This window comes from Impatiens glandulifera, chromosome 1 (assembly GCF_907164915.1).
Source record: "Impatiens glandulifera chromosome 1, dImpGla2.1, whole genome shotgun sequence".
NCBI lineage: Eukaryota > Viridiplantae > Streptophyta > Magnoliopsida > Ericales > Balsaminaceae > Impatiens > Impatiens glandulifera.
Genome location: NC_061862.1, coordinates 28,514,473 through 28,527,337, shown reverse-complemented (window position 1 = coordinate 28,527,337; position 12,865 = coordinate 28,514,473). Strand labels below are relative to the sequence as shown.

Sequence of the window (12,865 nt, the reverse complement as noted above, 5' to 3'; positions counted from 1 at the left end):
AAATCAAGATTTTTATTTTTTTAGTTGTAATGAAGTGTAAGGAGCTTGGAAATAGCTTTCTTATACTCTATATGATTGATTGATACCAAAACATGAACATTGGCTGTTAATTTTGACTAATTCAATAAATTTAATTTTTTATTTATTTTGAAAATTTTGATTTTGATCAAATGATCAGGATGGATTAAACATGATCCAAATAGGTTCTCAACATCATTAGAAACATGTTGGGAAGCTTTCTGGGATGTTGTTCTTGAGGATTAGCTCATGAACATAAAACTCGTTTTTGGATTTTTCCAAATTTATATTTGGGATTTTCTATTTTAGATCAATTAATCAGTTTAAACTTCAACAAAAAGCTTGCAAATGATCTAGGATCATTTTCCAATCACAAAATTCAATAACTAGGCAGTATACAAACTTATGAAATCTAAAATATAAATATTTCAATTTTAAACTAGAAGATTGAATTTAATGGTGATTGGAAGCTTATCAAGGATTGGAGAATACTTCTTAGACCTTATGGAAGTTTTTGGGATGGTTGTATCTGAGCTTTAAGGCCTTATACGAAAATTCCAAAAATCCAGAAGCTTAGAACTTCAATGGCGGATTTTCAGAAAATTTTGATTGAGGGCTTGAGATTTGATCTCCTATCTCAAGAACACCAAAGGTTCATTTTTTTAATTATTTTTTTACCTCTGATTCTTTTATCTAAGAGCTTGGATAGCTTCACAAAGCTCTCATGAACATGTTGATCATCATCTCAAGGTATGCATCGACCTGGATGATGATTAATTTGTTCAAAACAGTTTGTAATCAAAATTTGGGTTTTTAATTTAAAATTTGTTTTGAAGTGAAATGAGCTATCCAATAGCTTCCTTATATCACATTTATTTGATTGGTAGCAACACAAGAATATTGGCTATTCGTTTTGACCAATTTAAGAAATTAAAATTTCAATTATTTTTGAAAATTTTAATCAAACATGATTGGAATGGATCAAACATAATCCAAATAGTTTCCCAACAGAAAATTTCTTGTGCCAACAGGCTTCCCATAGTTGTGTCTGTAACAGTAAGGTATAGGATAAGAGGAATGTTGGCTCTAGGCGGCATGAGTATAAGTGGGAAGATAATCCTTGATTATATGAAAGTCTAGTTGACAATCTTCATCCCATACAAACTTTTGATCTTTCTTCAGCAGCTTAATAGTGGATCGCATGTCATGGTAAGCTTTCTAGTGAATCGGCTGATGTCTTGGATTTTACCCAAAAATCCTCGGACATCTCTTTCGTTTCGAGGGACCGGCATAGCCGTGATTGCTTCAATTTTAGAGGGATCGACTTTGATGCCCCACTATGTGATTAAGAAGCCTAGCATTTTACCAGTTGTGACCCCGAAGGTGCATTTCTTCAGGTTGAGTCGTAGATAATATTTCTTGATTCATTGTAGGAATTTTTTGAGGTTTAGGACATGCCTTTCTCAATCCTTTGATTTGAAAATCGTGTCATCGACATATACTTACACTTCCTTATGGATCATGTCATGAAGGATCACGGTGGCTACCCTTTGATAGGTGGTTCCCACGTTCTTAAGACCGAAAGGCATGACCCTATAACAGAAAGTTCCAACTTCTATTATGAATGTGGTATTTTCCTTGTCTTGCGGGGCCATCGGGATTTGGTTGTATCCTAAGAATTCATCCATGAATGATAACAATTCATGGTTGGAGGCATGATTGACTTGTATGTCAATGTGTGGTAGCGGGAAATAGTCTTTCAGGCTGGCATTGTTCAGATCCCGATAATCTACACACATGTAGTCTCACGTCTTTCTTCAAGACAAGAACCACGTTGGTTATCTAGGTAGGATATTCCACTACCTTAAGGAATCCAGCATCGAGTTTCTTTTGGACTTCCTCTTGAATTTTATTTACGACTTCCTATTTCATCCGTCTGAGCTTTTACTTCATAGGCTTAGTGTTAGGATATCGAGGAATATGATGTTGTGTGATCCTTGAATCAATGATCGGCATGTCCTTAAATGACCAGGCAAAGAAGTATTTGTTGACTTTCAGTATCTCAACAATTTCCAAACACTCTTGGGGGTTTAAACTTTGGCCAATTAGTACGATTTGAGGAACGTCGTCCGTGTTTAAATTGATTTTGATTGTCTCTTCCGCTGTGGAGACAATCTCATCCTCAGTTTCTAAGAAGTGTTTGATTTCAAAGTTTAAATTAGAGTAAAAGAAAATATCACTTTTACTCATAGATTCGAAATCTACTTCTTTTATTATATCGAGGGATTTATTTCATGTAAGAGAAGATGATCCAACAAGATCATTATCTTTGGGTTTCTTGCAATGTACAGTATTTAACATCTCTCTACACAGAAGAGGAGAAAGAGTTCTACTTTCATCGATCATAGAATCGATGGATGAAAGGGAGTTGGTTTCTTGATAATCGAGATAGCTAGATTCTTGAGTTAGAGTAGTTATCTTGGAATTCCGAGCCAAGTTTTAGAGGGCGTCACGCCAATAGTCCATTCTTTTCCTAATCATGCAAACAAAAGAGTTAAGATTATAAGGACAAACTGAAAAGATTTCAAGACCTGGAAAATGTCTTTGTAAATTTGGGTTGGTAAATGGTTCGGGGAAGTCAAAGCATAGGGTGTTTTGTCCCTCATAGATGAACTGTCCATTCAAGGTTGGTGGAATAGCTATGTGTCGTTTGGATATCCTTTCCTTGTGGATCTCTTCGAATTCTGTAGGGATGTATCCTAGATCGTGTCGATCCATGTTATAACATGGTTGTGGGAATGACGTCATGCCATTGGCATTTTGGCCTAAGCCCATGCTCGAGAAATATCTCATTTGGCGTATCATTCTAAAATAATGGAGGCTGAATGTACTAAAGTTGGGGTGTTTGGATGAGTCTATATCTTCAGAGAGGATTGGACATATCTCGAACCCGTTTAGTTCAACCTCGGAGCATCGATGTGGGTGGACCCAAACACTATTGTGGTGTCAGTTGTGTCATTGACTGTGATAACTTGGTCATTGGCAATGAACCTGATCTTTTAATGTAGGGTAGAGGATAGAGTCTTGGCTTAATGAAGTCATGGCCTTCTTAATATCAAGTTATAGGAAGGATGCATGTTGATGACACAAAAGTCAATCTGAAAGGGATGTCGGCAACTTGGATAGTGCACTTGAAACAACTCATTATCTCGCGAAGAGAGCTGTCGAAACCTCTAACACACAGGTCGGATGGTATGATCTTCTCTCAGGCTATATATATCTTCTCAAGATTCCTCTAAGGACATATGTTGAGAGCGAATCCATTGTCTATCAAAATCATTATAACGGTATTTTCCTCCATTTGCACATAAATGTAGAGGGCTTTTTATAATTTGGTTCGGCTGATGGAATATCCTTGTCTTCGAAGTCAATCATGTTGTGTTGTGAACTGGCAAATATGATCCCAACTAGTTCTTAAAGGGTGGTGTTAGCATGGACATTGGTCTAGCTTAACTCATTGAAGACTGCTTTCCTATGCTCAATAAAGTATATTAGGATTTCCTAGATAGAAATGTTAGGATTTGTCCTTTTCAATTAATTGAGGAGGTTGTCTCCTAAGTTAAGAGCTCTAGGCTCATCATTCTTTTTGGTTCCCACATGAAGTTGGGTGGTGGATGGCACATTGGTTGGTGCGGTTTTCATGAAACTGGGTTGAAAATCCATTCTACCACGCATTGTTGCGATGTCAATCGGGGTATAGATGTGGGCAGTCGTGTTTGACTTCCACCATTTAGAAGTCTCACCGGAGCAGGCTTTGAACTTCTCTTTGGGCCAGGAATCGATCATGTTGATCTCTAGTTCAGTGTTATGGATAAGGTCCAGTAACACATTGTCGCCAAGAGATGCTTCGTTAGTGGGGAGCATATTGACTTTATGATTCGGTAGCGGATTCTTTACTATTTTGGCTTGGTGATCACGTTTTGATAGATTAAGTCCTGGAACAAGTGTTTGAGGGCACTACAACTATCAGTAGTGTGGTCCTTTGCTTGGTGATAGTCACACCAATCGTTCTCATACTTTCCCAAGAATGGTATGTTTGTTCTTGGGGAAAGTGGATTGACGAGATTCTTTTTCTGAATCTTCATTACATGACTTAAAGGTATTCCTAAGTCGTCAAAGACTCTAGGAGGCTTAAGTGCCTTTGGAGGTGTGTCCTTGGTAGGAGTAGTTGTACCTACTTTGGGCTGTGGAGACTTACTTGGGCTCTCCTTTTGAGGCAATTACTCCTGCCATACGGTAATTACCTAGTGTACTTGCGTCTTTTCCTTTCTTAGGAAATGACTTGAAGGTGGGGTATCTTTGACTATTTTTCCTATTTTCCTTCCTTCTTGATAGCGTCATCGAGGTTAATGCCAGGTTTTAGCAGTTTCTTCATTGTATGGAAGGTTTTGACGGCAAGTCCAATAGAATATCGTTCGTTAATGTTATCCAAGATCATGTCGATTTAACATTGTTCGCTTAGGAGGGAATCGATTTCCTCGGCGACAGCTTTCCGTAGTTCGATAAGCAAGGAGAATTTCTCGTTATTTGATTTTCTTTTACCTCTTTTTTGGTCGTTCGATGTTGAGATGCATTGAGAAGCATTATATGAAAGACTAAGGTGTGGGCGTTGAGAAAGAGTCATGAACAAGAAGCAAAAACCTCTAGATGATGCAGTTAGTTCCTCTATACTCAATAGATAGACTATCTTTTGATGGTGATATCAGCGTAGAGCAGCATCATCGAGGTACTGGGGAAATAGGTAGAGAATAGTTGGTTTTCCGAGTCACAATTGAGTCATTGCAGAAGCGTACATTTTGAAAAAGATAGACGGATCGCTTTTTCCTATGTACTTAGACCGTGTTGGAAGCTTGACGCCTATCGAAATAACTACTCGTTCGACAGATTTCATAAAATCTTTCCAGTCATGATGTTCTTCAAAGTTTTTGCCCTTAGCTAACTTGTTTAGCTAGGCTTGCATCTCTGCCTACATAGCTTGAACTTGAGCCATTTGGCATTCGTATTCCATTAGTGGTGGTTAGTCAGCCATTAGAATTTATTTTTCTTGTGAATCTAGGGGGTTGATTACTTCCTCATGTTGTACATGTGTTAGTTAGGTCGATATCTTCTTTGGAGTCTTCATAGAGAGAGACTTCTTACTGAGATTTTTGACCAGTAGGACGAAGTTAATGGGAGTGAACATAACTGGGATTGGCTAGTTAAGAAAACAAGGAGAAGGAGGTATGTTCTAGGATGTAGACAGAATTTTCTAATTAGATAAAGAAGTTGTGATCAACGCAAGTTGCTCTGTTACATGTTGTAGGGTTTCCTTCATTTCTTTGAATTCAGTCGTAGAGACCAATTCAGGTACGGAGGGTTCTTCGGCCATCTGGTGGCGTATAAAACGTCCGGTTTTTGATATCTCTTTCTGGGGACATGTCGGTTTGCCGTAATCGTGGACTGTTGCGAAGAGAAAGAGGTGAGGGTTTGCAGATGTAACAAAGTATAAGTGCAAATTCATATGCATATGCATGTAAAATGAATCCTAAAGAGTGAGCATCTCTTTTTGTGATTCGATTTAAACAAACATAGAGTTGTTGTATTCACATACTCGCATAGTTTGTTACAAACAAGACTCTCTTGTTGATATTTTATAGAAAGTGTCTAAAAGAGAAAAAAAAGTACTTGACGGAGATAACAGGCTTTAGGTCCAGGTATAGTCTGTTCCAACGCTAGCGTCTTCCTCTACTTCATTTTCCTTGGACTTCTTCGTATTGTCGGAGAATGACGTCTAGGTACTTTCTTCGATTTTGCAGGATGTTCATTTGGAAATCATTGTGCTATATTTTTAGATATCATGCGTAGGTCAGACGATCGATTGGCCTGTCTACAACGAAGCAGCTTCTATGAAGTCAAAATTTCAATTATTCATAAGAACATTGGTTGTTCATTTTGACCAATTCAAGAAATCAAAATTTCAATTATTTTTGAAAATTTTGATTTTGATCAAACATGATCGAGATGGATTAAACATATGATCCAAATAGTTGTCCAACATCATTAATTAAAACAAACTTTCAGTTCGAATAAGCAAACTTTGATCTTTTTTACCAGGTTTTTTCTTCTGTCTTAATCAGTAATTAAAACACCATATATTTCTCAATTATTTGCAAGTGAAAACGTCCGATATGATTATTAAGAATTGGATTAAACTCGTATTTTCAAATTTCATAAAGTATCGATAAATTGTAACATGATTCAATATATTGTTTCTAATCTAAGTTGGATGTCAAACAACCTCCCAGAATATGTAAACAAGAAAAATTATATCTACCCTAATTTCCAAACAAGCAAAATCTATGTATAAATCTACATTATGTTTATTCCCACCTTTCAATATTCATTTATGTTTAATATTTTATTTTAATTTATAATATTTATATAAAATTTTAATTTAAATTATTAATTAAATATTATTAATATTAATTATATATATTATATATTTATAAAATAAAGTAATTATTGAGTTTAAAAAATATATAATTAATGACTTAATTAATGATTTAGAGAGGTCATTAATATAATTAGAAAATTTATTAGAAACATAGGTAGAAGGAATTCACCCGACTAAAGTAACTAATAATTGAGCCATTAAAAGATTAAAATTTTTAGTTCTAATATAATGTCAAAAATTATTAAACTCTAAACCATAAATATTAGGGCAAATTATCTAGGCGACCCTCAAACTATCTCAATCGCTCACTTTTGGCCTTCAAATTAATTTTTGAAACAAATCGCCCCTTCAACTTTTATAAAGGTCACAAGTGGCCCTTCCGTCAACATTTTGGTTAAACCTAACGGTTTAAGTTTAAAATATTGTTTTTTTATATATTATCTTTAGTCTTATATTTTATATTTATATATATATAATTATTAAATCGCTTATATATAATATTATATATATATTATTATTAAATTTTATATAATTATTAAATCTTTTATATAATAAATAAATAATATATATTATTTATTTATATATATATATATAATTTATATATATTATCTTTAACTAATTTATATATAATATTTATATAATATATATTTTAAAAAATAATTTAAGTGTTAAAAGTATTTGAGTAGTTAGAAGGTTACAATTACTTTTAATAAATTATTTTTAATATATATAAAACAAAGTTTAAAAATAAATTATATGGATTATCCCTAATCATTAATTATATATATATATATATATATATATATATATATATATATATATATATATATAATTTATAGAATATATATTTTACAAAATAATTTAAAAGATTAAAAGTAATTGAAACAACTACTCAAATACTTTTAACACTTAAATTATTTTTTAAAATATATATTATATAAATATTATATATAAATTAGTTAAAGATAATATATATAAATTATATATATATATATATAAATAAATAATATATATATTATTTATTTATTGTATAAAAAATTTAATAATTATATAAAATTTATATATATAAATATAAAATATAAGATTAAAGATAATATATAAAAAAATAATATTTTAAACTTAAACCGTTAGGTTTAACTAAAAATTTGACGGAAGGGCACGGGTGACCTTTATAAAAGTTGAAGGAGCGATCTGTTTCAAAAAATAGTTTGAGGACCAAAAGTGAGCGATTGAGATAGTTCGAGGGCGCCCAGGTAATTTGCCCTAAATATTATATTAAATTACATATTTTATATCTACAGAATATATATTATTATATAACCTCGATTATTATTTAACACTCGAACTTAAGTTAATTTTATAAAGTTGAGTTTGAACTTTGAATTTTGAATTGTGTTATACGAGGTTCGAATTATTAAAATTGTATCTATTTGATGTTTTTCTTAAATAAACAAAAATGTTTGTCTTCTTATTTATTGTGTCATTTTTGTTTATCTAATTAATTTATTACGCTTTTAAAAAAATGATATTGAAAAACATATTTGACGTATTTTTTAAATTGTGTATTGTTTTCAATATTTACGTATTCTAATTTGTCGAAGTTTGTTTTGATAAATAAAAGGATGTATAATCTTATAAACTATTTGAGCAAATTTGAAAAGAGATAAATTTGGTATTTGTTTTTTCAAAAAACTTCATAACAGGGGAGGATCTATGTAGGGCTCGGCCCACCCGGAAAAAATATATATTATTATTATTTACGATAAAAATGTGACATTACACTCTATTTTCTTAAAAAAATCAATTTAATTCACGGATTGTTTATCTAGTTATTAAAAATTTTATAAAACTTACATTTATCCATAATTTTCTCGTTAGTTCTTAAGTCCACTCTAAAAAATTTCAAACTCATCCCAACTCAGATTCCTAGTCTATTTTACATAACTTTGTGTATGATTAATCATTTGGACGTATTTGTGTTTTAAATTGAGTATGTTTTTTTAGATATATATGTTTAAAATTGTCGAATATAGTTTGAATGTCTTAAAAATGTATTTTTTTTGTGTGAATAATTGGAAAAAAAAATTATTATTATTTTATTTTTACAAATGTGATAAATTATTTAAAAAATAAAATTATTATGTTAAAATTAGAAGATATGTGTTCATTTATAAGAAAACATTAAATAACCACATACCCAACTTCAAATCTCAAATATCAATTCAGCATTTCCAAAATAACCATTACCCTTATTATATATCTTAACCATTAATAATGTCTATGTCTTTATTTGTTAGTTTATCAAATAAATTTGATAGCTAAATAAATAATTGGATCCGGAGTGGTCTATTTTCTATTAAAAACTTTTGGAACCCCTTATAAATTATTTATTGAGTAAAGCTTCACATTGGTCCATATAATATTAAACCTTAACTTAGATCATGATTGTTTATAGTTTAAGTAACTGTAAAATAAAAACTATATAATATATGAAGGATATTGAAATAGTTTATTTATTACTAATGATACTCTTCTTTTATACCCTAAAAATTACACAAAGCTTTGAGCTTATCACATTATTCAAGAATGAACATTGAAATAGACAGTATAGGATTCATCTCTCAAGTTAAACAAAGGTGAAAGAAGAAAGTTCCTATTAGCCCCTTTAGCTACAAAGCTAACCGGATGATACTCACTTATCCCACCTTCCATCTTAAAACTTGCAGCCTCTTCAAAAGCATGAACCGATTTCAAATCACCCAAGTTAGACCTGCAACTCAGAGTTATATCCGAACCAGTCCTAAGCACAAAACACCCTCTTTCACTATCAGATTCAAGTGAAACCGTCTCCATATCCCCACCAAGCCCTTCAACCATATGAAACACAGTCCCTCCTTTCACCCCATAATCCGCAACCACTAACTCTTCCCCTGCACCCCTTTGCGCCACCAACTTCCCCGGAAAATCCATTGGCTCCAGCATCACGTATTTTCCGATGGCTGCTTTTCCTGATGAAATCTTTGAGTCTGTCCTGATCAGTCGGAAAGTGGCGTGGACGGCTGCGTCTGTTCCCGGAGATGGGTATTTCTCCAGGGTGATTGTGTCGTTTGAGTTTGTGAATACGAATGTTGTGTCTCCTGATTGTTGAGATAGGGAAATTAGCTGTGAATTGTAGGTTATTGGAATTGGAGTTATCCAATCTGAAAGAGATGCCATTTTGCTTGTTTTTATATCTGAATCGCCATTGCTTAACCCGGCTAGAAGATAAGGACCGTATAACACAGCCTGAAGAGATGAATACTCGGGCCGATCATCTTCAATCAACAAAAATCAAACATCCCAGTGAAGAGGTTATCATTGTTATTAGCGGGTGTGGATTAAAATTCAGAGCTTTACACTCATCTAATTATTATTACCTTTAATCGCCTCTGTTCTTAGACCAAATGGAAGTTCAAGAGTAATCTTATCACCAGACTTCCACTTCCTAGTTATTGATAGAAACTTACCTGCACCAATGTTTGTTTGTAAGTCACAATTCAATTAGATTGTAAAAATTAAAATATGAACAGACCTGGTGATGGTAAAGCTAAGTTCTCTTCATTTAATAATGCCTTAGAACCGTAGAAATAAGACCAAGAAGGTATGCGCAAATGGAAAGTTGATTCAACCCCTGCTCTGCACTGTAATCATAAGATTTTTAGTGTTTATTGACGAAAAACATCGAGTAATTACAGCCAAAGAATGTCACCACCTTCGATGCGGTTAGTGTTACTCGAAGGTGTGGATCGAAGGAAGCGAAGCGTTGTACTTTCTGTGTTAACATGATTTGTCCTGATCTCCAATTGATTGAACTAGATATGTATTGAATTATATAAAGACCTGGAATATCTCCTCCTTCCTCAAAGTAAATCGAGTCGCCAAGCTTTGAAAACGATTCAATCCCTTTCAAATAACAAGAAAACATCAATCAAAATCAATGGAGAATCTTGAGAAAAAAAGAAGAAAAATAAACAGACCTGTTCCATAACAGCACCAGAAAGAATCAAACTGGTTTCCCCATCCATGAGAAGTTGTAGCCTTTGAAGAACCAGGACCAAGTGGAAGCAAATAAATCATAACACCAGGTTCTCTTCCCCTTTGAATACTCATGACACCATTAGTAAGAGCTCTCTCGTAATAATCAGCATACGCCATTTCCTTAGTCCATCTAAACAAGTTTCGAGAAATCTTAAGCATGTTGTAAGTTGTACAAGATTCTTCATTATCATTCCCCAATGTGCTCGCCAATCTGTTCGGTTCTGACCACAATTCATTCACAGATGTTCCTCCAGTTGCGTAAACGTGAGATGAATTAACAATATCCATGAAGAACATTCCTATTTCCTTGTATAGTGGTTCTCCAGTTACTTCATATCTCATTTGAGAGCCAACCACAATAGGAATATGAGTGTTTGCATGAAACCCAGATATATCATCAGCCTGTTAAATCAAATCAAGACCGAATCAACAACACTAATCATAAATTCATAATCATGATCATGGGTTTTAATTACCTTGACTGCAAGCAATCCTAGAAAACATGGTTTGTCGAAAAGGTGAGCCAGCAACAAATGCTTCTTATTACCCTATAGAAACATCAAATTAGGAAACACAAACTTAAAAGGAATTGATCTGAAAATCAGTTACCGTTACGATGTATAGCCTATAGAGAAGCTCGTTCATGCCCCCGGTTTCTTCGTTTAAGGAAAGCCAATGTCTTTCAATACTATACTTAAAGATTACATTTTGAACACGGTTGAAGAAATAGTCAGCCATCCAATTGACAACTTTGAGAGCTTGACTATTACTTGCCAAAATGTATTGATCTAAAAGACCTGTCATTATCTTATGAATGGTATAGTAAGGCGCCCAAACATACGTTACTTGTTCAAACCTGTCGAAGAAACTCGTCGGGAAAGCAGAAAGATAGCCTGAACCCATAAAGAATTGACAGGCAGACAGAGCAGAAACCACTGCCGTCATTCTCCGTTTCAGGGCATCGTTATGAGTACTAGCCCACATCTGTGCTGTCGCGCTAAGGTAATGCCCTGATTACAATTTGTAAACGTGGGTTGGAGAATACTTGGAGACCCATTTTCAAATAAAGAAAGTAAAAGAAAAGAGGTACCGACCGACAAAATGGCCACGAAGTTCCTGAGATGGGTCTTCCCAACCACTGTAAGGCTGACCGAGAGTTGGGAGACCAGCCGTGGCTCTAAAACTCCAGACCAAACTATCGACATCCAACATTAATAGATATTCCAAATTAGTTTGTTGAGCTTGGCCATGAAGAGATTCAGGATCTAATCTGACATAATGAAGAGAAATCTCTTTTAAGAAATTTCCATCCACGCCTGGATGATGATATAATGGAGTCTTAATTTTTCTATACATCATCAACCATGGAACTTGTTCATTAATCCCCTTCTCCTTATCCTTAACAGGAAGCAATTCAGACCATGCGGATTCATCAGTTGGCGTAAGATGGTAATGATGATCGTGCCCAATTAACATTTCCTTTTGCAAGGTCTCGTTTATCGACATCTGGTATCGGAGAGTGTGTGAAGATACTTGGTTTGTGCATTCTTTACACGAAACAAAACCATACATCATCACCCATAGGAGTAGAACAATGGCGGAAATTTTCCTCATCTGGTTTGAAAACAAAACAGAGAACCCAGATGCTAAGCTAAGAGGAAGATGAGTTATTGAAAACAGACAGCCATGGATAATATATATAGGGAGAAGATGAAAAGGAATGGGAATGGGTTAATTAGTAAGTTACTGAATGATTAAGAAAAAGTGGGAAGATAATTAAGGTGAAAGAACAGTGACATTTGAGCTTCTTTCTTCCACGTATGAACATTGAATTGAGAAAAAAACACAATCTCGATTAAATTTACTTAAGATGTATAATGCATACGAATTGGTTTGTTCAGAGATCGATATACGAGAATTTTATAGACGACAGAAATGAATCACGGATTCATGTCGTTATCGTCTTCGGTTGGGCTCCCCACTCTACTCACAGTGAATCAGTCTCTGTAATATCAGAAACAAAATAAAAAAAAATTAAAAAAAAAAATTGTAATCTCTTTCTCTCTCTTGTGAGGTCATTTGATTAGGATTATTTGAAAATAATAATATTAAAAAATTAAATATTTAGATTTTTCATTCCCAATGTTTTCAGTTAAAGACTTTTAAGTAAAAATTGTGAGGTAATATTAACTTTTTATATTTAAAATATATATATATATATATAAACATGGTCCATATAAATACAATGACAAATCATTACATTTAAAAATTAAATAA

General features: G+C 33.5%; 1 protein-coding gene across 1 annotated transcript; it reads right to left on the bottom strand.

The window, feature by feature from the left end:
- Positions 1-8,999: 8,999 nt before the first annotated feature.
- LOC124921301 lies at positions 9,000-12,463 on the bottom strand. Its single transcript, XM_047461937.1, has 8 exons — positions 11,683-12,463; positions 11,198-11,598; positions 11,065-11,136; positions 10,528-10,990; positions 10,263-10,453; positions 10,083-10,191; positions 9,928-10,017; positions 9,000-9,825 (listed from the first exon to the last, which is right to left on the bottom strand). The coding sequence occupies exons 1-8, from the start codon at positions 12,200-12,202 to the stop codon at positions 9,092-9,094; spliced, it is 2,580 nt and encodes an 859-aa protein (XP_047317893.1). The 5' UTR covers positions 12,203-12,463; the 3' UTR covers positions 9,000-9,091.
- Positions 12,464-12,865: the final 402 nt, after the last annotated feature.

Coding starts and splice junctions, on each gene's coding strand:
- LOC124921301 (XM_047461937.1), bottom strand. CDS start 12,202: ATGAGGAAAATTTCCGCCATTGTTCTACTCCTATGGGTGATGATGTAT. Junction 11,599..11,682: donor ACTTCGTGGCCATTTTGTCG/GTCGGTACCTCT, acceptor AATTGTAATCAG/GGCATTACCTTAGCGCGACA. Junction 10,454..10,527: donor CTGGTGCTGTTATGGAACAG/GTCTGTTTATTT, acceptor GTTATTTGAAAG/GGATTGAATCGTTTTCAAAG.